The sequence below is a fragment of the Phyllobates terribilis genome, unplaced genomic scaffold (assembly GCF_046119375.1).
Source record: "Phyllobates terribilis strain yellow unplaced genomic scaffold, ASM4611937v1 Scaffold_8__6_contigs__length_399053987, whole genome shotgun sequence".
Classification (NCBI taxonomy): Eukaryota; Metazoa; Chordata; class Amphibia; order Anura; family Dendrobatidae; genus Phyllobates; species Phyllobates terribilis.
In genome coordinates this window covers 133,353,056-133,379,132 of record NW_027362768.1, presented here as the reverse complement: position 1 = coordinate 133,379,132, position 26,077 = coordinate 133,353,056, and the positions used below count along the sequence as shown (strand labels likewise).

Here is a 26,077-nt window from a genome sequence, read left to right as displayed (position 1 = left end):
TACATGAAAGGAGGTGTTACCAGTTTGAGACTGTAACTGACACAGAACTGTAGAACTAAACTTTATCTCACAACAAACACATTTGCTATAGCTCTGCTGTATTGCAACAATATTGCTGCACTGTCTGCCTGTGAGATGGAAGTTGAAGCTGAGGGTAACCTCCAGCTGTGTCAGTTATAATCACACACATCTCTGCAGTGAGATCAGGAGAGCAGAGAGCGGCCATGCCCATTACAGATCACAATGGAAACACCCCTTTTAATTTAAATAATCTCTCGAAGCAGGGAGATCAGTGTCCAGCCCATAGCACTGAACAGCTCTTTTACATATAACAAAAAGGTGGATTTCTGTGGAATAAAACATCAGATTACAGAAATTAAGGTATCATTTTATTTAGCTTTCTATGTCCTACATGCCCATATAGACAACTTAGGAGGGTTGATTCTACTGACAGATTCCCTTTAAGAAATCTTTTATTTAAAGTTACAAAATACTTTCAAGAAAACCACTTATTGTCACAGGTGTGTCAGGGTTGACAGACAGTCATACGGTGTCTGGCTGTATAAGGTCGCTGCGTTTGGTCTTACAAACATCTCCCTTATCCTTTTATGATTCCTCTCTCTTTAGGACCCAGCGGTGATCCTCACCTTGCTTGGGGATTATACCTTTCCTTTTAGGACCCTGAGGTATCCTCTCCTTTCTGCTGTTAATCAGCACATCCTTGCTGTGTTCTTAAATACACTCAGATCCTCAGACAGTTGCTGGTCATAGCGTGTTATACCTATTCAGGCCTGGGATTCTAGTAGTCGACTAGAATTACCTTGGAGTTTCTTTGTGGATTGTTGCCATGCTTTCTCCGGTGTCATCTTGGAGCTAAGTGTATTCCCCTGTTTGTTTTCCCTGTGTGTACATTAGTTTGTAGTGGGGCTGACTTAGTGCTCACCCCTCCCGCGATAGGTGCAGAACCTATTTAGAGTCTATAGAGGAGTCAGGTTTGTCGTTAGATCTGTTTAGGGGTCTCCACTCTCCCTTTCCATAGTTATAGGGCTCCCTCCTCTTTTCCCTTCGTTATATGCTGGATTCTCCCCATACCTAACGTAATACTTATAAAGTAGCTAACTGATCTATAAGGTTTCTGGTTGAATAAAGTCCTTTGATAGTTGTTGTAGCTGATGTAGTGTGCACAGTCATGCTATGCATAGCCCTCCATATTGTGCACTGCTCTGTGTATTCTAGCTAATATAAACATCTGTGATGACCATATGATGCTCTAATCAAATTTGATACCATATTATTGTAGCTTAGATGCACAAAAGTAAAAAAGTGGGCTAAAGAGTGAACCAACAGATGAGGATGTCTGAAATGATATTGAATGGAGTCGAGCAGCTTGCAGTATATTGTAATGCATGCAAGATGAAGTAGAAAAAATGTAATTGAAACTAATTAATTAAACCACGATAAAACATATCAAAATTAGTCCATAGCCTTTAAAGTGTCTGTCAGCATGGATTCACTGTCCAAACTATTTATATGCATATGTAGTTTTTCACAGACAAATACAGCAATACTTATACTTACACAGTCCTTCACTGTGTTACTGCGAAATCAGCCCCTGAGTAGATATGCAAATGAGACTGAAGTGCTTTGGGCTAAGTTTTTCAAAAGCTTATTTTAGGCTATGTTCACATGTCTAGTAATCATCTATTGAAACGGACCCAGCAGCAATCAGTTGACAAAAAAGTTGTACAGACATAACTTTTTTGTCCGGCTTAAAAAAACCTGATATCAACTGGATCCGTTTTTTTAACATTGAAGTCTATGTAAAACCAATTGCCAATCAGTTTTAACTATTTTAAATGGATCTAGTAAGCAAAAACAGATCCTTTTCAAATGGGAAAAAAAAACAGATGACTATTTAAAATGTTTTAAAAAGGGATCCAGTTGCAATCAGTTTTTTTACCGGACAAAAACCAGATGATTACTGGACATGGGAATATAGCCTAACTCCCGCTGTATTCCCTATACAGTGCCACATCCTGCAGCTTGTCTGACATCTATTTTGCTGTGTGACTTCAAGCAAAGAAGCTGTGAGTCAAATAAGAGGAGATATCGCTAGGCAGGGAATAGAGACAGAGTAATAGATGCATGGGAAGAGCTTCCACAGGCCAAAAGCACTTTAGCCTATTTTTCATATCGATTTAAACGCTGATTTCTCAGTAATGTAGGAATGGACTGTCTGGGTAAAGGTATTGCTGGATTTGTCTTTGAAAGAACTACATGCACATATAAATAGTTTGGGGGATAAAATCCCGCTAACATATTCCCTTTAAGGTAACTTAACTGTGATGTTACTATCTACAATATATTTTGGTGTATAATAACTCAAAGCTTATGCTGAGAAGGATAAGATCCTACATTTTTAGAGAGTTGTTTAAAGTGTGATTCCCAACATTTAACCCAATCTATAGTTTCTAAGATTGGGGCTCGGAGATGCCCTTTCAGAATTAAGCCGTGTAAGTACATCACTGTTCGTTTCATTCTCTATTGTTCTAGTCTCAATGGCTTGTTTAGCTCAGACACCTGTAAATTTTGGTTGGGAATGACATGATATAAAGGAGTAAGGGAAGACAAATCATAATGAAGACATATACATTGTTTTACCTCTGTATAGATGTCTGTTCCCCATACGGAAAGATTTTTGCTCATACATCCAGCGGGACAATAAACTCTACAACACATCAGGAATATACTAATATTAGTAAATAAAATAAAATATAAAATTAATACTAATGAACACTGGAACCTTCTTGTGACTGTTGCAGTCTAAAAGATTACAAAGGTTGTTCTTCCAATCTACAATGTGTGGGCAGCTAATATTGCCCCGCTCTGGCAGAAATAGTATGCTCTTCCCCAGATGAATATTTAGCTGCTATATTCATTAACTTGTACTAATAATTATTATATTTACCACATTGTAATTATCAAATGATAATATATCATATCAATAATTATATATATTTTTTCATTATAGATACAATTTACAGTAGGTCCATATGATCTATTTTGTAATATGGGCTTGATAGAGGAATAGAGGGGGGTATCCTTATGAGCCAGAATGGAGAGCTGCTCCATTAGACTAGCTCCTGTTCTGGCACTCTCACTTTTAAATGGCATTTGTCAGTAGATGGGAGGGGAATAGAGCTGGAGTGACACAGGCTTCAGATGGACCATAGTCCAAATTCAGACACTGATTTCTCAGTGATGGAGGTACAGACTGGCCATGTACAGGTATTGCTGGACTTGTCTTTGAAAAAACTACAGTACATGTGAATATAAATAGTTTGAGGGGTGAAGTGTAAAAACAAGAATCTGATTACACTTGCTAACTAGGTTGTAGCGTAGGCGTCTCTGCCTCCTGCCGGGCAGCGAAGCCGTTCCCCTCACCGCCGCGGTCTCGGTCCGGCGTCCTCCAGCTCCCCTGCTGCTGCTGCTGCCTGCACCGCGTGCAGCTTCCCTGGCACTGTGCTTAGGGCGCGCGCTCCCTCCCTCTTAAAGGGGCTGCGTACGCCGTCCTAAAGAGTCCCCGGCCAATGGCCCGGAGGACCACTCCTATATAAAGCACCTCCTCCAAAATGGAGGTGCCTGTGCAAGGTTGTTGTTTGTGTGCTAACACTCTCCTCAGCCCTCAGGTTCCAGTACCTGCCAGCCTGTCTGTTAGCCGTGCCCGCCAGCCTGTCTATCAGTCGTGCCCGCCAGTCTGTCTATCAGCCGTGCCCGCCATCCTGTCTGTCAGCCGTGCCTGCCAGCCTGTCTACCCGGATCACCTGTCAGGCAACCTGCCGTGTCCGCCTGCTTGTCTACCCGGATCACCTGTCAGGCCACCTGCCGTGTCCGCCTGCTTGCCTACCTGGATCACCTGTCTGGCTACCTGCTGAGCCCGCCCGCCTACCTACCTGGACCACCCGTCAAGCTACCTGCTGCGCTCATTCGCTGTACCGGTCAGCTAACAATTTGCACAGGCCATTTAACCCGGTGGCTCCCAGCCTCTTTCACTCTCAGACCTGTACCAAGAGGTCTCTCGCCAGAGATCCCAACAGGATACTATCCTGTCCTATCTGCGGACAGTCAACTCCCGCCTGGACGCGCTGTCCACCCCGACTGTGTCCGTCTCTAACCGAGCTGCACCCGCTCGGGCGGCACCTCAACCCAGTGGCGCTGTGGCACCCGGCTTTGGACCCTGGCTCTCTGCGCCTCCACGTTTTGGTGGTGACCCCGTTCTACGTCGGGGCTTCATAAATCAGTGCACGCTGCACTCTGAACTTCTGGCACACCAATTCACCTCCGACCGGGCCAAGATGGCGTTCATCATATCTCACCTCACCGGAGAGGCTTTGTGTCCGATCTTCAGGCTTTCCTCGCTGCCTTCTGGAAGGTGCTCGATGAGCCCGGACGAAAATCTTCTACTGCCTCCTCACTTCTCCGTCTCCGCCAAGGGAGTCTCAATGTGGGCCAGTATGCCGTACGTTTCCGAACCCTCGCATCTGAACTTGCCTGGAACAATGATGCCCTGGTGTCCACCTTTTGGGAGGGCCTTTCCAGACGGATCAAGGATGAGCTAGCCGGTCGTGACATACCACCCTCCCTGGACGACCTGGTCTCATTAGCTACCCGGATTGACATCCGTTTCCTGGAACGCCCTAAGGAGATGACCCGTGAGAGGAAACCTCCGCGTCTCGCACCCGTCTTCCAAAGTCCAGTCTCGCAACCTGCACCCCCCCGGGTGTCTTCTCCAGAACCTATGCAAATTGACCAAGCCAAGACTGTCAAGTCTCGCCAGGAGACCCGTCGTGCAAAGGGGAGTTGCTTCTATTGTGGCAATATAGAGTATCAGATCCGCTCTTGCCCGATGAGACCGGGAAACTCCAGTGTCTAGGACCGCTCGGAGAGGTCATCCTAGGCAAGAGTTCTTCCTCTCCGCCCTTGACTCTGTCCGTTTCTGTTACCAGTGGTGAGACCTGCTTCTTCGAGACTGCCCATCTGGATTCCGGAGCCGCTGGGAATCTCATTCAACAGGCCATTGTGGAGGGTTTCAGATTCCTACCATACATCTGGCAGATCCTTTAACAGTTTCCTCTGTGGATGGAAAACTTCTCCCTGAAACCATCTTGTTGGTCACTGAGCCGGTAACCCTTCAGGTGGGAATGCTGCACTCGGAGAAGATCTCCTTTTATGCACTGTCCGGTCTCTCTCATCCCGTCTTGCTTGGCCTGCCTTGGTTACAGAGACATGAGCCCATCCTGAGTTGGAGCTCGGGGGAGGTGCTCCGTTGGGGGCAGGAATGCCATAAGACCTGTCTGGTTCCAGTTCGTCCTGCTCGACCCCCGTCTACTCCGGTTAACCTACCTGGCCTGCCTGAACCCTACTGGTCCTATGTGGACGTTTTTGTTAAAAAGGAGGCAGAGACTCTACCACCTCATAGGCCGTATGATTGCCCCATCAACGCAATACCTGGTGCTTCACCTCCTCGCGGGCGAATCTACCCCTTGTCGCTGGCCGAAACCCGTGCCATGTCTGAATATATTGAAGAAAATCTTGCTAGGGGATTTATCCAGAAATCCACCTCTCCGGCTGGAGCAGGATTCTTCTTTGTCAAGAAGAAGGATGGCTCTCTTCGTCCTTTTATCGACTATAGGGGTCCAAACCAGATTACCATCAAGAATAAGTACCCCCTGCCTCTCATCTCAGAGCTGTTTGACCGCCTAAAGGGCGCCAAGGTCTTCACTAAGCTCGACCTGCGTGGGACGTACAATCTGGTCAGGATCCGCCAGGGAGACGAATAGAAGAGGGCATTCAACACCCGGGATGGTCACTACGAGTACTGCGTGATGCCCTTTGGTCTCTGCAATGTTCCAGCTGTCTTCCAGGAGTTGGTAAACGATATCTTTCGAGATCTCCTGTATTCCTGCGTGGTGGTGTACCTGGATGATATCTTGGTTTTCTCCCCTGATCTGCCCTCTCACCGGAGGGATGTTCGTCAGGTACTGCTGAGTCTCCAGAGAAATCGCCTGTATGCTAAGTGCGAGAAATGCCTCTTTGAGCAGACCTCCCTGCCATTTCTGGGGTATATCATCTCAGAGACCGGACTGCAGATGGATCCCGAGAAGGTGTCTGCCGCCTTAAAGTGGCCCCGACCCGAGGGGTTGAAGGCCATTCAGCGGTTTCTGGGATTCGCTAACTATTACCGCCTCTTCATTCCTCATTTCTCCTCCCGGACAGCTCCCATCTCTGCTCTTACCCGTAAGGGAGAAAATCCCAGGGAGTGGTCTCCCGAGGCAGAGAAGGCCTTTATTTCTCTTAGACAAGCATTTTCCTCCGCTCCTGTGCTACACCATCCTGATGGCAATAAACAGTTCTTCCTGGAGGTTGATGCCTCTTCCTCCGGAGCCGGAGCAGTGCTCACCCAGAAATCCTCGTCCGGGCGAATGGTGACCTGCGGCTTCTTCACCAAACTCTTCTCTCTGGCCGAGCGTAATTACTCCATAGGAGATCGTGAACTGCTGGCCATCAAATTAGCGCTGGAGGAGTGGCGTTACTTGCTTGATGGGGCTCTGCACCCGGTGGTCATCTACACTGACCATAAAAACCTCGCGTATTTGCAGACCGCCCAGAGACTAAACCTGCGTCAGGCCAGATGGTCTTTGTTCTTTGCTCGATTCTGCTTCAACCTCCATTACCACCCGGCAGACAAGAACATTAAAGCCGACGCTCTATCCTGCTCTTTTCTGTCTTCCGACCTGGAGGAGGAGCCTCTCCACATCATTGATCCCTCAAGAATAATGACTGTTGCTCCGTTTGACCTGTCTCATCCTCCCCCCTGGTAAGACCTTTGTAGCGGCTCAGGAGGATCGGAAGAGGGTCTTACTCTGGGGCCATTCGTTCAAACTGGCTGGCCATGTCGGCCAGAGGAAGACACTTCTGCTCATTACCCGGCACTATTGGTGGCCCACCTGCGCAAGGAGGTTGCGGATTTTGTCGCGGCTTGTTCCTGTTGTGCCCGTAACAAGATACCAAGGCACCTTCCAGCCGGTCGAACCTTCCTCTTCCCGTGCCTTCCGCTCCGTGGCAACATATTGCAATGGATTTCATCACGGATCTTCCAGTATCGGCCGGTTGTACTGTCATTTGGGTGGTCGCCGACCGCTTCTCCAAGATGGCTCACTTCATTCCTCAGCCTCATCTTCCGTCTGCACCTGTGCTGGCTAAGGACTTTATCCGTCACATCTTCCGTCTCCACTGCTTACCCCTCCACATTGTCTCAGACCGAGGAGTCCTGTTCACTTCTCGCTTTTGGAGAGCCACGTGCAAGCTGCTGGATGTCTCTTTGGACTTCTCTTCTGCCTACCATCCTCAGTCAAATGGTCAAGTGGAACGTATTAATCAGACCCTTACCAGCTTTCTTTGGCACTTTGTCAAAGCTCACCATAGCGATTGGGTTGAGCTCCTGCCCTGGGCCGAGCTTTCCTATAACAACCATGTGAGTGATTCCTATGCTAAGTCTCTGTTTTTCGCGGTCTATGGTCAACACCCCCGGATTCCGTTTTCCCGTCTCCGCTTCAGTGGACAATCCTGCCGCAGAGTCTCTCGTCAGTGAATTTTCTGCAATTTGGGAGGACACTAGATCTGTTCTTCTTCAGTCCTCCCAGGGGATGAAGAAGCATGCTGATAAGAGACGTCTGGATCTGCCTCAATTCCCTCCGGGAGACATGGTCTGGCTTTCCTCCAAATATGTCTGTCTCAAGATACCATCATATAAGTTGGGTCCGCGGTTCATGGGTCCGTTCGAGATTCTGAACCAAATAAATCCAGTGACTTACAAGCTGAAACTCCCAGCCTCCTTACGGATCCCCAACTCCTTTCAGGTGTCTCTCCTCAAACCTGTTGTCCTTAATTCTTTCTCTGACGATCCAGGTACCGCTCCAGCTCCAGTCTCCGCTGAGGACGTCTTTGAGGTAGAGAACATTTTGGCCATCAAGAGGGTAAGACGAAAGACTTTCTTTCTTGTGGATTGGAAGGGGTTTGGTCCTAAGGAGAGATCTTGGGAGCCCAGGGAGAACATTCATGCCCCTCGTCTTCTTGAAAAATTTCTTGCGGGCCTAAAGAAGAGGGGGCGTAAAGGGGGGGTACTGTAGCATCGGCGTCTCTGCCTCCTGCCAGGCAGAGATGCCGTTCCCCTCACCGCCACAGTCTCGGTCCAGCGTCCTCCAGCTCCCCAGCTGCTGCTGTTGCGTGCACCACGTGCTGCTTCCCGGGCACTGTGCTTAGGGCGCGCACTCCCTCCCTCTTAAATGGGCCGCGCGCGCCATCCTAAAGAGTCCCCAGCCAATGGCCGGAGGACCACTCCTATATAAAGCGCCTCCTCCAAAATGGAGGTGCCTGTGCAAGGTTGTTGTTTGTGTGCTAACACTCTCCTCAGCCCTCAGGTTCCAGTACCTGCCAGTCTGTCTGATAGCCGTGCCCGCAAGGCTGTCTATCAGTCGTGCCCGCCAGCCTGTCTGTCAGCCGTGCCCGCCTGCCTGTCTACCCGGATCACCTATATGGCTACCTGCCGTGTCCGCCTGCCTGTCTACCCGGATCACCTGTCAGGCCACCTGCCGTGTCCACCTGCTTGCCTATCTGGATCACCTGTCTGGCTACCTGCTGAGCCCGCCTGCCTGCCTACCCGGACCACCAGTCAAGCTACCTGCCGCGTTCATTCGCTGTACCAGTCAGCTTCTGACATCTGACCCGTGGGAGTCGCCTGCTCTCACACAAGGTCGGTCCCAGAGTGGCACCTTGTCCACCTACCCGGTCCCTCCCTGGTTCACGGAGTCGATTAAGCCGCCGTGTGGCCAGGGTCGGTCCGAGTTGGCGCTTAGTTGCGCCCCTCTGGTCCCTCCTTGCATCTCAGCACAGAGGTTCCACCACCCGGACCCGTAACATAGGTGTTCTTTAGAAATACATTTGCAAATTGTCTCTTCAGCGAGGGAGAGAGCTAGAAATCTAGTGTCACCTATTGGAAGTAGTAATCCTAAAAGTTAATATCGAGCCTTGCCCCATGACTTAGGATAAAAGCCAAACCAGAATCTCAGTTTGCAGACACTGTGTTTCAGGGTGCATCTCCTCATCAGTGCAAAGTGTGAGATCTGGTTTGGCTGGGTGAGAGGCTTCTGACCATGATCCAAGGGGTAACGTTTCTCTTTGTTGAGAGTGACATGCCAAGCCTGGCATGCCAATGTGAGAAGACTTTTACAAATACACACACTCCCTAGCTGGGCAGTTCCACAAGTCTCAGCTACATTAATACATTTGGCTGGTCCATTCCTGCTTTACCCAGTGATGCCAGCAACATTGCCACCTCCATTGTCAGCGCCATCCACAGAGCAGGTGAGGCACTGCTTGGCAACAGAGCTACAGGTTGATGGTGCAGGAGCAGACAATGATGTAACATATACCACCCATTGTGAACAAGGCCCTATTGTCGTATGTCCATTTTAGACTTCTGTAGAAGCACCACATTCTAGGGTCTGTATTACTCCTGCAACATATAGTAGACATTGCAGTAACTAAGTGGGGCACCTTAGTTTATCACCATCACTGATAATGGAGAGGGCATCACAAGACAATAGCGTGGTACTTACTCCGTTGTGTCACTTGACAGATGTTTTGATGTAGTAAGGCAAGGAACTAAAACTGGAAGAACAATGTAAGAAGTTGAAAGCAAAAATAATTATGTCACTATGGTTTTACAACTTGTGGAAGAGAAAACAGAATGTGTTGATGGCTTCTGATCTCTCCTGATTTAGCAGTGGTGTGCAATGGCAAGTTGTGACTTGAAGACCAAGCAGCTAGAAAGCTTGAAGAAGCATATATATTGCTTTAAAGCAGCTTGTAAGACTCTGGAAACTCCACTGAACCACAGAGAAGACTTGGAACAGATTATAATTCAGGTTGCTTTTAAAGTTTTCCAGTTTTTAAAAAAGTGGTCCTCAAATAACAAAATAAGATGGTACTCGCCCTATCGAGGTCCAGTGCCATGTTTCCACAACTGCTACTGTGCCTGTGCTTTGTAGCAGTGATGTCATATCAACTGCGCACATCACCACTGCAGCCAATCTCTGTGCTCAGTGTCATGGCATTTACATCAGCAATGATTGGATGCAGCAGTGATGTGTGTTGGCAATGCTGCAGCCAAAAACAGAGACTGAAGCAATGGCGGAGAGTCGACACGGGGAAACTGTGTATCGCGTGACTTTGGTATTTTACATGAAGGCTATCGATTGAGCACCACTTTTTTAAAAAGGGAAAACTTATTTAAAAACTGCTCCTTGAAGGATTTGTCTCATGATTAAACCTGTCAGCAGGATTGTGCTCAGTAAACCTCATACATTGTCAGGTGGGCGACATTACACTGATTAACATGATACCTTGATGAAATCCGTCCTGTGGTTCTTGTTTAATCTTTATTTGCAGTTTGGAGATGATATGCTCGCGCTCCAGGGTGGCCTGTGGGGGGGCGCTCTATCTGGTGCTCTCCTTATATATTCATCTATATGTGGTTATGATAGGTCACTGTGCCTTCACTGACCTGCCTCCTATTTTACATAGTATATGCATTATGTGGAGTTAGAAAAAAAATTACATCACGCAAAATGGCGCCGACACCCGCGTAGGCGCTGTAGCATCTATCGCTTGCCGATAGATATTACTGCGCATGCACTGCGGCCATTTTGTTGGAGCAAAAAAAATTAGTCCCCAGCAAAATGCCCCTGGCGTGTGCGCAAGCGAGAGATAGATGCTACAGCACCTGCGCGGGTGCCGGCGCCATTTTGCCTGATGTAATTTTTTTTCTAACACCACATAAATGCATCTACTATGTAAAATAGGAGGCAGGTCACTGAAGGCACAGTGACCTATCATAAGCGCATATAGATGAATATATAAGCAGAGCACCAGATAAAGCCTCGCGCACAGGCCGCCCCAGTGCCAACAATGAGGGAGCGGCACAGGTCTGGGAGGTAAATATATGGGTTTTCCTTAATGGTATGTGGTGCACTTCGCCAGTTAAGAAGGGATTGCTCAGTAGTGGAAAACTCTTTTCAGACAGTTTTGATAAATGAGGCATATAGGCACAGATTTATGAACCAGTCTGAAAGCAAAATTGTGTTTGTTGCCCGTACCAACCAATCACAGCACAGTTTTCATTTTTCAAGCACACTATAAGAAATGAAAGCTGCGTAATGATTGGCTGCTATGGGCAACAAAGACTGCTTTTATTTTAGACATTTTTATAAATCTACCCTAGTGAGTTTTTGAAAGGCCTTACATTTGTCTGCAAGGAGTCTATTTTATGAATATGGGAAGTTTCTGTCCATTATATATTGCTATATATATTTTTTCACACTGTATTTACCGTGAAAAAAACAAAAGCAGATGTCTATTGTTAATGACAAATTTATTTTTTTCCATGATTTTAGCTAAAATGTATAGTTCTTACCTGCATATCCAAGTGGGCATGACTGTATCTGTGCACCTGAAAATAAAAAAAGACATGTATTTCATTGTAGAGACATTTTAATTCTGAAAACATACATAATTAGCCTATTAAGGTGTATTATTATTCATGTTGGGTAACTTTTACCTCTTCTAATAACCTCCAAAGCCTCTCAGATGTTATCGGAATAGTTAATAAATGTATTATCGCTTATGGTACAGCAATCGAGACCACAGACAATCCAAAAATATGGGGTCCCAAAGCATTCTGTGTAAATGAGAGCCGCATTGAGCATATGTGACGCTCGCAAGCCCTGCCCTGGGAAGATGGGGGACACTCGGAGCCGGGTCAGATGTTGAGAGGGATGCAGCCGTGGCCTGGACCCGTTCCGTGCCCAGGGCCGTCACATTAAAAATGATGTTAGGGCTTTCCGGGTTGAGTGGTAATTGTCGACTACGCCACCTGTGGTGTCTGGTGAAGGGGCCACCAGCGCCGCTACAGTCCGCTGAGGCCCGGTGTCATGGCGGCTATAGTTCTCGCTGCTCCCCACAGGCAGAGCGCGGCCTCAGGGCAGGCAAGACAGGATAGAGGGGGGTTAGTAGTGCGGGGAGTACGGGCACCGCGTCGCGTGGTATGGCGCGTAAGGAACAGTCCGGAGGCCATAGGGATGAACTTCCAAGGCTTTACTCACAGTTCTCTCAAGCAGCGCAAGGCTTCTCCCTGCTCCTCGCGGAGTCCTGCGGCCACTAGGGATGGGGGTCCGACTACCTCCGAGGAAGTCCAGTGTGAGGTAGCATCCTTACACCAGAGTGTTCCTGCACTACAGACTTTACCCTTTCCCGTCTGTGCGTGTGTAGATAGGCCGGGTCTTCCTCTGAGCTCCTCTCAGGTGTAGGGCTCGCGTGGCAATTCCTCTCCGTCCGAAGCCCGGCGGGATCCTCAGGGCCTAACCGGGCTTTCCCGTCCTGGACGTAGAGTACAAGGTCGGGTGTTGGGGGCCGGTACCCCTCTTGCAGCCGGAATCCCTCTGAATAGATCAGGTAGGTGAGGACAGGTGGCGTGCTCCGCTCCGTCTGCATCCTCCCCGGGACCCATTTGCTAGGGAGCCACACTCTAAAGCTCCTGGGCCTTCTTGATCCTGGTCCTTGGCCGGGTTGAGACATTCCTTGTCTGCAACCTTCCTCTTGTCCCATAGATCGGGGTACGAGGGCTGTGTCCCATACCGGTGCAGGCCCACACAGGATCTGCGCTCCCGGAGGGAAGTCACATTACACACAGTTCATGACAGCACAGTACGACCACTTGACAGACACACTGTCAGAGACCAGAGAAGAGACCAAGATCTAAGATGGCATTCTATTAAATATGAAATTAGAAGTGTCACTAACTAACTGTTCCTCCACCCACACCCACTAACTTGTTCCTACCACTTTGTGTTCCCCAGTCTCCCTGTAACCAGGGGAGCCGCACCTAGTGCATACTAGCTCCCTCTGGTGGAAATGTGGTGTTGGATGCAAAAGGCTAGATCACTACCATCACACTGGCCTTACCTCAGAGGAGGAACACCACACTCCATTAAAGAAGTGCAGCATTCCTGTGGCGGTCGAACCCTCAGGGGCGCCACACATGTGCGACCATCACTATGAGGAGTTTCGTTCTCATCATCAGTGGAGGTGATAAGACACTTAGCGACCATACATTTCACCTATTTTGTTAAGAGGTGATATATGTTGTTTATGGTACAACCCCTTTGCGACATATGACTTATATATTCGTCATGTTTTGGGAGCTGGTGTATGGAGTGAGCTCAGGAGCTGATCCGTCTCTACATTTGCTATACCCCAAATACCTTTCCATTCACTGTGTTATACCCCAACATTTTTATAACACTCCATCACTCGGTTATACCCTAAAATAGTTTTACCCTAAAATGTCAAGTTCTCACGAACAAGCCCTCATACAGCTCTATAAACTATAAAATGTAAATGTTCCTGGTCTCTCTCACAGAAAGGTAACCCAAACCAACATTTTTTTTTAACAAACTCCATTTTTTTATCATTTAAAAATAAAAAATTCCAAATTTGGTATTGCTATAATCTTACTGACCTGGAGAATCATGGACCTAGGTCATTTTTAATGCACAGCGAATATCGTAAAAACAAAACCCATAAAAACAATGGCAGAATTTGCATTTTATTTTACCATTGCAAAGCACTTGAAAAAATTTTCCTCATTTTTCAGTACATTATATGGTTAATAAAATGGTACACACAAACCCAGATATGGCAGCAAACACATATTGAGGGAGTCAAAGGGGAAAAGTGCCCCAAGATAGCCCTCAGTCTTGTAATCATAGAGAATCAGGCGGATAATGGAGTCTTAAATAGCTCAAGGTAAAACAGATTTTTTATCAGAAGTTGATTAAAAATGATTCTCACATATAACAAGCAATACAAAAGACATAAGACAAACTAACAAGTAAAGGCCCCGTCACACTTAGCGACGCTACAGCGATCCCGACAACGATACGACCTGTCAGGGATCATTGCTGCGTCGCTATGTGATCGCTGGTGAGCTGTCAAACAGGCAGGCTCACCAGCGATCAGGGGAGCAGCGACATCGTGGAAAGAATCTTTCCATGATGTCCTGCTCCTGGTTACCAGCCTGCTGAAGCAGGAGCAGGCTGGTAACCATGATAAACATCGGGTTACTAGGGGCACACGCGCACCTAGTAGCCCGCTGTTTATCATGGTTACCACTCTGCTACGGTGAGCGGGAGGTTACCCCTCACAGTAGCAGAGTGGTAACCATGATAAACAGCGGGTTACTAAGTGCGCGTGCGCCCCTAGTAACCCGCTGTTTATCATGGTTACCAGCCTGATCGCTGGTCCCGCTGGTCACACACAGCGATGTGTGCTGACCAGCGGGAGGGCAAAGACCAAAAAATGGTCCAGGACATTCTGCAGCGATCAGCGACCTCACAGCAGGGGCCTGATCGCTGCAAAATGTCACACATAGCGACATCGCTGGTGAGATCGCTGTTGCGTCACCAAAACCGTGACACAGCAGCGATCTCGCTATGTGAGACGGGGGATTAAAGCTGTGCACAGCCCAAGATGTTCATGATTCAAACATTGAAAAATCACAGAAAATGCATATTGCTCAATGTGTATGCGAAAAACATGATACAGGAAGTGGGTATCTATATATAAAAGTTAGGAATATACAAAATCACTCATGGTCAGTTGCCAAATATCTATCCCTGTACTCAAACATGTATGCAGGGGATGGTATACCCTCCTATAAAGAAACCCAACACATACCACGATGTAAAGTGGACATCAAGGGAATGTAAATTAACAAAATGTAAATTTGTTTAAAATAAATATAAATGAATAAACACATAATGCTACAATAGAAACATCCAAACAAAAATGAAAAATAAAAAAGGGAAGGGAAGGGTTGTCAATAAGAGAGCAAGGAACAAGGTGCATGTCGACAAGAAAGGCGAAAAACTAACAGTCTCATTGACGCAGACTCTTGGACGTGCATGTGCCGTGAAAACTGTCGGGCTGCGGCTGCTCTGGATACTACATGACCTGTGAGTCACAGGTCCTGTCTAAGTGTAATCTGAGGTGTGCATTGCGCCGCCTGGCCATTTACACATTGGCTGTCCATATACCATGTGACTCATTACCAGGGGGATTTAAGATCCTGGAAGATAAACTGCACATATCCCCCATGATGAAGCGGTGTATATTGACAGCAAAACGCGCATAGGGGCCTGTGGGGGGTTTCCTTTCTGTGCTGGCTATTCCTTTGATGTCTACTTTACACCCTGGTATATGTTGGGTTTCTTTATAGGAGTGTATGTGATGCGCCCCCTGGGCCGTGGGGTACTCGGTGCCGGGCTGGTCTTTGCTAGGGGAGATGTCACAGTGGCGGTGACCCGGTCCGTGACCCAGGGCGGTCAATAAAAGGGGTTTATTTACAGGGGATTTATAGTTCTTATATACAGTTCGTGACGCCACCTGTCGAATGCGGCTTAAGATCCTCTGAGGCTGTTGTTAATGCAGCAGAGTTGGTTTAGCTCTCCACAGGTAGAGCTTAGCTCCAGGGCAGGAAATGGTGATGTTATTGATGTTGCTGTGCAGTGTAGTGCAGGGGCTGATGGCGCAGCAGTAATAATTCACAGAGACAGTGGGATGCAGTCTTCCGGATTTACTCACAGTTCACACTTTGCTCCTGGTTACAACTGCAGATCATAAGTTCCCATGTCGTGCTGCATTCACCGGGCAGGGGCTCAGCCAACCCTCAGATACCGCCGGAGTACATAACGGGACCCCCTTCTGTGTGTTCCTTCTGGCCGTCTCCCTGCACCTCACATCCAGTGACCGCGGACCTTGTCGGGCGACGTCTTCTCTGTCCCCTGGGTCCTCTATGGCCACCTTTTCGGTGAGATAGATGTGGCTTTTGGCTGCAGCACCTGAAATTCTACACCCTCCGGTTACCTAGTTGAATATTGTAACTCTCACTAGTTAGGGGCCGGTCCCCTCTGCGACCCGATCCCTCCACCGCCTGGTAGACTCGGGCGTACGGGTGGCCTCCAGCACTGCCCGTACCCCTGGGATCCTTCCTTCACTTCTGGAGCCTTCTCTCTGCTCCCGTTCCCTCCTCCTCTCCTTCTCCTGGGCCTCCTCACTCAGGCCCGCGCTTCCCTGAGCAGAGCTCCTGCAGAGCTCCTGCTCCCAACTCTTCCTCTGACTCAATCTCCTCAGAACTCCCTCTAGAATGTTCCACCCTCTCTTTTATATCACTTCTCACTGAGCTCCCCTGAACTTCTTCCTCCACCCACACCCACTACATGGTTTCCCCTACTTTGGTTCCCCCTACTCCAGCCAGGGACAGAGCTCAGCAGAGGAGCAGCACATCTTGCCCCTCCTGCTGGTCTGGAGTAGTGTAGTGTTGGATGCAGTTGTTAGGCTCCCGGGCAGTACTCCTTCCTTACCTGAGAGTGAGATACCACACCTCTGGGTGAAATGTAGTACCTCTGTGGTGACTGAACCCGCAGGGGCGCCACATACCCCCTGGTAAAACACAGCACGTCCGCAGGCTGGAACAGAGTAAAACAAGGTTTTAGACATACAATTTTTTAGAATGCATTAAACGTTACAGGTTACTATATAAAACTTTTTTTTTTTAAAGAACATTTTTCTTCACACATATAAAACATTTCTCATATCAAACATTTTTAGCAGGTTACAGCGTGATTTGTAACTGGATGTCCATTCCACTAAACAAGGTGCAATTCTGATGAACATGAGGGACCCGTCTGAAAACCCTCAGCGTAGGTCCTGGGCGTGCCTGCAGGGCATAGATGATCCAGTCATTGGACCACGTCTTCGGCCACGCCAAACGGGTTTTTGTTCTGAGGTCTTTGTATATAAAACCAATAAGAGGTACTTTAATAAGTGCAAACTATTTACAGGTTAAGTTTTGGGCTGCTCGCAGTCCTCAGCCTGTCAGTTTTTGGTACCCTCACCGGGTAACTATGCACACAAAACTTTTTAAACTTGCAGTGTCTCTGCTATACACCTCCGGGTAACTATTTACAGTTCAGTTCCACATACTGCACTTAGTAGTGGTGCTCCCTCCTGGGAAACACCTGATTGCTGCAGGCTGACCCAGCCGGGTCATCAGCCTCAACCTGCAGGGGCATATCCTCCTCTACCCGGTGCACACGGAGAGCGTACCAGCCCCATTCCCCTCTGTGCCTGGTGTAGGTGACCTTGTCACCAGGGTCGGTGTTGAAAGCACCCGGGGAAGGAAGTTCCTGCAGGGGGACCAGGAATGGATCAGCACCAGCGACGTCTGGGACAGGGATATCGCTCCTACCTGATCCTGCGATCGCTTCAGCTCGGCCTGACACCTCCTGGTCCAGGAGCAGCTCCGCCGGGGCTGGGGCGCTGCCGGTCACTTGCAGCGCCGACTGCTGCTGGGTCATCATCTTCTCCACGAGCTCCGCTCTCCAGGCAGCAGTTGCAGCTTGCTGGGCGTCCTCCATTCTCCTGCCCAGCTCCTGCACCTCATCTCGAAGAAATCCAGTATCCTCCAGGGACAGTTGCATCAGTATCCCCTCCAGGGTGAGGGGTGATGCGCTTCTTTGCAGGTCACAAGACGGAGTCTCAGGCTGACCTCTCTCCTTCTTGCCTGCAGGGTGCGGTCTGTTTGCACTGCTCGAGACTCCGCCCTGTCTCCAAGGTTTCTTCTCTCCTCTCCCCTTTCTGGGGCGGTCCCATGGCTGCTTGCTGTCGGCCACACCTAGGGGCGGCTTCCCCAGACTGATGGACAGATCCAGGTATATGGCCACAGTTGCAGGGGGCGGATTGTGCTTTTGGTGCCATTCTGGGACCCGGCCCACGATGTGAGGTTTCTTGTCATGCTTGATAACGCACAGTATAGAACACAGTCTCTAGGCGCACAATACCTGGTGATAACGGGTGGGTTCATATCCTGTTTGTGACGCCAAAGATGACGCGCCCCCTGGGCCGTGTGGTACTTGGTGCCGGGCCGGTCATTGCTGGGGAGATGTCACAGTGGCGGTGACCCGGTCCGTGCCCCAGGGCGGTCAATAAAAGGGGTTTATTTACAGGGAATTTATAGTTCTTATATACAGTTTGTGACGCCACCTGTGGTATGCGGCTATATGGAGCCGCCGCTGCGGAGCAGATCCTCTGGAGCTGTTGTTATTGCAGCCGAGTTGGTTTAGCTCTCCACAAGTAGAGCTTAGCTCCAGGGCAGGAAATGGTGATGTTATTGATGTTGCTGTGCAGTGTAGTGCGGAGGGTGATGGCGCAGCAGTAATAATTCACAGAGACAGTGGGATGCAGTCTTCCGGATTTACTCACAGTTCACACTTTGCTCCTGGTTAACTTCATACTTAATACAAATTCTAACAGTCTGTTCAGTAGGACTATCAGCTGTGTATCCACCAGACTTCTGCACAACACAACTGATGGTCCCAACCCCATTTATAAGGCAAGAAATCCCTCTTATTAAACCTGACAGGGCACACCTGTGAAGTGAAAACCATTTCCGGTGACTACCTCTTGAAGCTCATCAAGAGAATGCCAAGAGTGTGCAAAGCAGTCATCAAAGCAAAAGGTGGCTACTTTGAAGAACCTAGAATATAAGACATATTTTCAGTTGTTTCACACTTTTTTGTTAAGTATATAATTCCACATGTGTTAATTCATAGTTTTGATGCCTTCAGTGTGAATGTACAATTTTCATAGTCACGAAAATACAGACAAATCTTTAAATGAGAAGGTGTGTCCAAACTTTTGGTCTGTATTGTATGTTGAAGGAAAAATAAAAAAAAAATTAATTTTCATTAATTCATTAATATGCTACTTTCTACTTGACTAGCAAGTTAGTTTTTTTTAAAGCACAATCAAGAAATGTTTGTAAATAGTTCCCATTAGGCCATGACTATCATTATTTGGTCAGTATTCGGTCAGTATTTTTTCTCAGGAGTGGGAGACAAAACCAGGTTAGGAACAATCAGAGAAAACGTATAATAGAAACAAGTCACCAATTCTGCATTTATCACCCACTCCTGGTTTTGACTCCCACTCCTGAGGAAAAATACTGACCGAATACTGACCTAATACTGATAGTGTGGCCGTGATCTTAAATCAGATTTCACGTTGGGCGCTGTGGTAAAAACTACAGAGGCAAAATTCTCATAAGAATATAGATACCGGTATGTTGGAAATTTTTAATTATTTGTTATCAATTGCTAAAAGTAAAGGTCACCAGTGCATATGTAATGTAAATTTTAATACCTGTATTTCTGAAAATTGCAACAGCAATAAAAAGTGAAGGTAATAGGTGCATCCTGTGGTAGAAAAAGGAGTTTGTTAGTTAGAAGTTAGAAGTTAGTTCAGAGGTTGACAATCTGAAATATGACATGCACCTTTTGTCACTGACACAGCTTAGAATGTAAAGTGTTGGAGAAAGTATTGATTGGTCTTCATTAAAATCATTTTCACAATGTGCACAGGTTTCTTTTTATGAAACTATGGCAGAAACAGAAGAAAACCTATTGTTTCTGGGCGGCAATGAATAACCTGTAAGGCTATGTGCCCACGTTGCAGAAATGAAGCAGAAAATTTCTGCTTCATTTCCGCATGTCCTCTCCCGGAAAAACGCTTGCGGAATTTTTCGCACGTTTATGATGCGTTTGGGACATGCGAAATTGCCTTGCGTTTTTTATTGCATTGACAAGGCAATTCCGCATGCTTTTCCGCAAAATTAATGGACATGCTGCGGATTTCTCACTGGGGACCATGGGGGGACGGGGGGGACGGATTAACAAACGTTTCACAAGCGTTTACGCTGCGGAAATTCCGCAGAATATACGCTTGTAAAACACTATGTGGGCACATACTCTTACAGAGTCTTCCAAGGTTAAAGAGAACCTGTCACCTGCTTCATGCTACCCAAACCGCTGGCAGCATGAATCAGAGCCTGGCTGCTTGATTGCAGGCAGGTATGTGTTTCTCTGAAAAGCTCTGGTGTTTCAGAGAAATTCAGTTAGCGGATCTGACAGGGGACAATACATGGAGGCGAAACTAGTTTTCCAAGCGAGAGACCTGTCAATTGCCTGCAGCGATGCAGGAAAGTTTTGTCTCTGCCTCTGGCTTTTGGCTGGATCTTCAAACTATATTTCATCTGAAATTCCAGTGCATTCAGAGAAAATTATACCTGGTTGCAATTGGGCAGCCAGGCTCTCATTCATGCTGCCCATGGTTCGGCCAGCATGAATCAACAGACTGATTCCCTTTAGATGCATTCTAGGGTACTAGCATTTTCCTAATGGCATATTGTTCTTGGGACTCATGACTGTGAAAATGCACAAAGTAATGTGTCTGCAAAAGTATAATTTGTATAGTTCTGATGTTCATATGGATAATATATCTAGACCACAGCTCACAGATAGTGGTCTTCATGCCATCACAGCATAGGGATGATGCACACAGTGATGAAACAGTGCAGTAATTTGGCCATTAATTTTATCTAATGGAACAGACAAATGAATATGAGAAAATAGCATTAGGACATTAGGATGACCCCTCAAAAGTGGCTATCTCATGACTGAATAGTGTCAAAATAGGAAGGAACATATGATGACCAATATTGTTGGGAGTAAGCAAAAAGAAACTGGAAGTCCAGGAGTTTACTTCTACATTAGAGACCTCAAGTTTGGCAAACCGTAAGACTGAGTCAGACCGATCATCATCCGACTGTTCATGTGCGGAGTGCTTACTCTACATATTAGTGTTAAAGGGAACCTGTCACCAGTTTTTGAGCCAAATGCCACCATGTGCCGCCTCCTGTGGCCACTACAGTCATGGTAATGGTGCACGGCGGTCCGAGTGCTGGTCAGACCAAACCCGGGGCTCCTGACAGTCTTTGTCAATTGTGAGGCTAATGTTACACGCACACCGCTAGGTTCAGATAGGGGAGAGACAGGTTACATGAATTCTTTGGAATCCTGGGGGAACCGTTACTCAGGGCGACCATAGACCATGTGCTGCAGCTTCTCTCAGGCACACAGGGAAATTGACCCTCAGGCACAGACACGTAGGTTGTTTCACTTGCTGACCAGACACACTAGACAAGAGAGCTAATAAACGGTAGAACAGTAGCATTTAATAAGAAGCCGCACAGCCAGTGCAAGTTAAGTCTTATGAGCAACAGGCTCCAGTGACAAACAGGACAGTTTCCTTAGCAGCACAGCAGTTCACAGTCTTCCCAGTAGTACAGGACAGCACAGTTCTAATGCAAAGGCACATTAATGAACACAGCATTCTTTACAGCACAGTGAGATGGAGGAGGGGGAGTGTTTGCTGAGGGAGATGATCCCTGCAACATCATGTCTTCCAGTCCTTATCTTTATGCCTGACAATACTCTGCACTGTTAGTTCAGGAACTGTACCTGGCCTGTGCCTAGCTTCACTCCTGACTTGAATCCTTTTCACTTGCAGGGGTACTTCTGTGAGATACAGAACACACACCACCTTTCTCTTTGGCTCCAGCCAGACAGTAAACAACTTCCCCACAATCCCCCTGGGGCTCTACTAAAGCACTCTCCTTCTCCTGTGACTGTGTTAACCCCTCCTCTGCTGGATGCTTTTAAAGCACTACTTCTACATATCACACTAATAATAAAATAATAAAAAGGTTGGTGACGCCAGTTGGGATGTTTGGCCTGGTATGGCACTGATGAAAGCCCCTGGGAGTTAGGTGGTGATGAACAGCGCCAGATGATTAACCCTTCCCAACCAGGGCTGGCTCCCAGGGAAGTTGGAACAGGAATGGTGCAGCAGAGAATAATCAGCGTTAGATGGGGTAATTATCAGTTTAGGAGGGGGCTGGAGTCGGGAGTAGCTAGAGGGAAGCCCCCCATAACTGTGATTGGCCGGGAGGATTTGAGTTTGGAAGATGCGGTGGTTTAGGATTGGGTATGGAAGTATGGGGGCGGGCACTATAAGGATTGAGGGGTGGTCTATGGGGAATAGTGTGGGAAGGGCCATTCTTCTGTAGGACTCGGACAAAGAAGACCCCATAGCAAAAATCACTACCTCTATGGAGTCCGTTGATTCATTGGTGGCCCAGCTGCGGGACACGGCCCGTTATAGGGATGGAGGCTGGCGTCCCAGCTGTCAGCCTTGCTGGGGGCAGCACGTGCGGAGGATGACGCACTGGGACCCGGCGGGAGACCAGGAAGATTGCTGCCTCCGAAGCAGCTGTCGCCCAGAGCATCTGCGGGCAGCAGGCGGCGGCTGCGGAGCCTTTCGCGGGACCCTGTGGATAGCGAGCAGCACAGTGCGGTGCCACGCCACCGCCACCGTGCTCGAACCGGCAGGAATCCGCACAGCCAGCCTGCGGGCCCTGGACAGCGTGGATCAGGGACTGGCGCCGAGGTACAGGCTGCACAGGAAGTGCGGCCGGCGTCAGCAGCGCAGCCCCGAACAGAAGTCAGGGCAGCGCCTTGCCGGGTCATCCCTGCACCAGGCAGATCTGCAGTGGAGCCGGCGGGACGGACATCTAAAACGGCAGGTATCCCTGGCGATGCTCCTGTCGGGGTACCTGCAGCAGGGAGAAGCAGCACTGGCAGGCCCAGCTATTCAGTCAGCGGCGGGCGGTAGAGTGGAGCTGCCTGGCAGTCACATCCCATCCAGCACGGGCCGGGCCGGTCGGTCCGGGTCTGGGGGCGATCGGGGTTACAGGCCTACTAAGCGGAGCAGAGGGAGGACAAGCGGGAGGCGAACTCCAGGCGTGGGAGCACCAGCGGCTGCGGCAGGCGCTCGGGTCCCACCCGGTGACGAGGAGGCCGGGGGCGCGGGCCTGGAGCATGGCCGCCAATCGGAAGGATCGGATTTGGAAGAACAACTCACGGGATTGGCAGTACTCAGGATTGGCGGCTGGTGGGGACACAGCACCTGCGCAGCTACGTGAGTATGATTATATGTCTGGTTTGTTGCCCGCAGGGGCTGTATCACAGGGGGTAGCGAGTAGTCAATTGGTGGGGTACAATGCGAGGAATGTGGGTGGGCCGAGTGGGGCACAGGTAACGGGGCTTAGTGATATTTTTTGCACTATGTCACAAGTCTTGTTGAGGTTAGAAGGTGGGACAGCAGGCGAGATGGGTGTCTTGCCCGTGAATGCTTGGTTGCCTGGGCAGGCGGCGGCGCAGCGGGCTGGGCCTGAAGGGGTCAGGACAATGGTTCCTAGCGAGGAGGTGTCATCTGGGGTTTCGGTATCGATTCAAACCGGGAAAGAAAAAGGCGATACGGTAAAGCTGGATGATAGGGCAAGGGGTGAGGTGTACGTGTGTTTTGAGGGGCCTTTGGGGGCACATTTAAAAAAAGAGGTAAGGGAAAAAATTTGGTGGGATGAGTATGTCGAAATTTTCTCCCTCCTCCCCTTGGAAAAGTTCAATTTAGATAAGGAAAAGAAGGATGATAGCAAGAAGGAGGAGGAAGAAAAGCGGAGGTGGCGTTTGATTCCCCAGACGTTTGTAAATTGGTTGCAAACATTTTCAATACTGGCTAGCGTTATCGGGGAGAAGTTTCTGGAAAATTACTCCGGTTTATTTAGTTATTTGGATTCATAGGGGAGGCCCACCGTACATACGGGGGGCAGACATGGTTACGTTACGACAAGCAGTTCAGGCAGAGGAAGGCGGTGAGTAAGCAGAGTAGGACAACAAGATTAATTTTGAATATACTATTCTATTCAAAGAAACAATGAGGATAACCAGTATAGCTTTTCATAATTCTCATCCCTCATTAGAATAAATCAGTAAAAGATTCATACATCTAGTAAGTTTATTATATCAAAGATTTTTATTTCACAAACAAATAGACACCCCTTACATAAAAATTTACCCCTAAAAAAGACCCTATTAAAAATAGAGGCAGTGTGGTTCTAGATAGAGAACTGGTGCGGCAACATGGTAAGTTCACAGACAGGAAGTCACAAATATGGTACAGAAGTAATATAGGAATACAATGCAAGTATTATCAAATGTGACTCACATAGATCATATATGACATATATATAAGATTTTATAAACCCGTTACAATATATCAATAGTGCCAATTTCAATTACTATATAAGAAGATCAAGTAACCAGCCTGTAAGTCATATATACAGATATTGATGTATGTAACATCGTTCCAATATATCCATTAGTGCACATAAGCCACCCAGAGGCAAGTAATCAGAATAATCCCCAGAGACTTGTATCATAATGCCCCAGAGCTAATGAATAGAAATCCATACAAACCAAGTGCCATCATATGAGGAACCACACTGCCTCGTACCCCAACGCGCGTTTCGCGTTCTGCTTCGTCGGGGGGTACTGAGGCAGTGCCATACCTGAGTATTTATATGTAGTTGATGGGTTCTAGTCACCTGTAATTTCCCGTGCTAATGGGCGCGCGCACTCCGTCCATTGCGCGTCGCCCTCCCACGGCCGGCGTCCCAGAAGTCAGACCACGCATGTGTTATGATAGGCTACAAGCACTAAGGAAAGACAGGAGATCTGTCCCTACAATAGAACTAAGCTAGATCCCTGCGATGTAACGGGGAACCTGATCCTGCGATCAGACCCGCTAAAGTCCTCAGCTAGTCTGAACGAAGACCTATAGATGTGAGGGAGGGATCCCTACAAGAACTAGGGACTGGGAGAAAGATGGACACCTCCTAACAGAAATTGTAGCAGTAAAAAGACAAACACACAACATAGAACATAAAGGTCAAAAGACCTAGCTAAACTGACTGAGAAAGGTTACAAAGCACCTGGCTAGCTTAAGAGTAGAAATTACAATGAAGTCCAGCATGGCCAGAAGGGCGGAGCAGGATTAAATAGGCAAAAAGGTCATGTGACCAGCAAAATAGAAAAAACCTAACAGGAGAGTTCTAACAGTACCCCCTCTTCTAAGAGGATCCTCCGGATCCCCTAGGCCCAGGCTTATCAGGAAACCTCTTGTGAAACGCTCTGACAAGTCTGGAAGCAGAAACATCATCCGCCCGAACCCATGAGTTATCCTCGGGACCGAAACCCTTCCAAACGACGAGATACTACAAACTCCCCCTATACCGTCTAGAATTAAGGATGTGGGAAATTTCATATTCCCCGTCCTCCACCACTGGAGGAACAGTGGCAGTGGCGTCTCTATCTGATACATCAGCTTTTTTCAATAGAGAAACATGAAACACCGGATTAATCTTCCAGGAGGTAGGAACCTCCAACCTAACAGCAGATTGGTTAACTACCTGAAGCACCTTAAAGGGCCATACAAACTTGGGACCCAATTTTTTAGAAGGAATCCTTAACCGCAGATTCTTAGAGGACAACCAAACCATGTCACCAACCGTAAAGAAAACCTCTTGACGTTTCCTGTCAAAGTACCTCTTCGATTTTTTGTTAGCCTCCTCAAGATTACCACGCACATCATTCCAAACTCTCTCCAAATCACCGGAAAAACTCTCCTCCTCAGGCACAGCCGATACCAATTTGGAGAATGACCCAAAAGACGGATGTCTCCCAGAACAACAAAAAAAAAGGCGAACACCCAGCAGAAGAGGATGTATGGTTGTTAAGAGCAAATTCAGCAAGCGGCAGAAACTCAGACCACCCCTCTTGATTGTCTGCCACAAAACAACGCAAGAACTGCTCAACATCCTGATTCTTCCTTTGTCTGGCCATTAGACTCAGGATGATATCCAGATGAAAACGACAAATGAACTCCCAACCTGTCACAAAAGGCACGCCAAAAACGAGCCACGAACTGAGGTCCCCTATCACAGAGGTCCCCAACCGCCGGTCCGCGGACCAGGACCGGGCCGTTGGGGTTTTTCAGCCGGTCCGCGGGGAGAGGGGGCCCCTCCAGCCTCCAGCAGAGCCGCCATCAGGGCATGACTGCCCTGACTCCAGTATGGGGCCCGGCCGGTAGGAGCCCCCTCGGAGCC

General features: G+C 48.1%; 1 protein-coding gene across 2 annotated transcripts in view; it reads right to left on the bottom strand.

Annotated features, from left to right (window-relative positions):
* Positions 1-16,767, bottom strand: part of LOC141156415 (cysteine-rich secretory protein LCCL domain-containing 2-like) — a 36,087-nt gene extending 19,320 nt beyond the window's left edge. Inside the window, exons 1-4 of one of the 2 annotated variants that reach the window (XM_073642608.1) lie at positions 16,539-16,767; positions 11,534-11,569; positions 9,678-9,729; positions 2,662-2,728 (exon numbers count right to left, since the gene is read on the bottom strand). In XM_073642608.1, coding sequence (XP_073498709.1) covers positions 2,662-2,728; positions 9,678-9,729; positions 11,534-11,569; positions 16,539-16,674 — 291 coding nt within the window. In that variant the 5' untranslated portion in view covers positions 16,675-16,767. Of the gene's footprint in view, positions 1-2,661; positions 2,729-9,677; positions 9,730-11,533; positions 11,570-15,759 lie in introns of both variants that reach the window. The other variant, XM_073642609.1, reaches the window with a different exon arrangement.
* Positions 16,768-26,077: the final 9,310 nt, after the last annotated feature.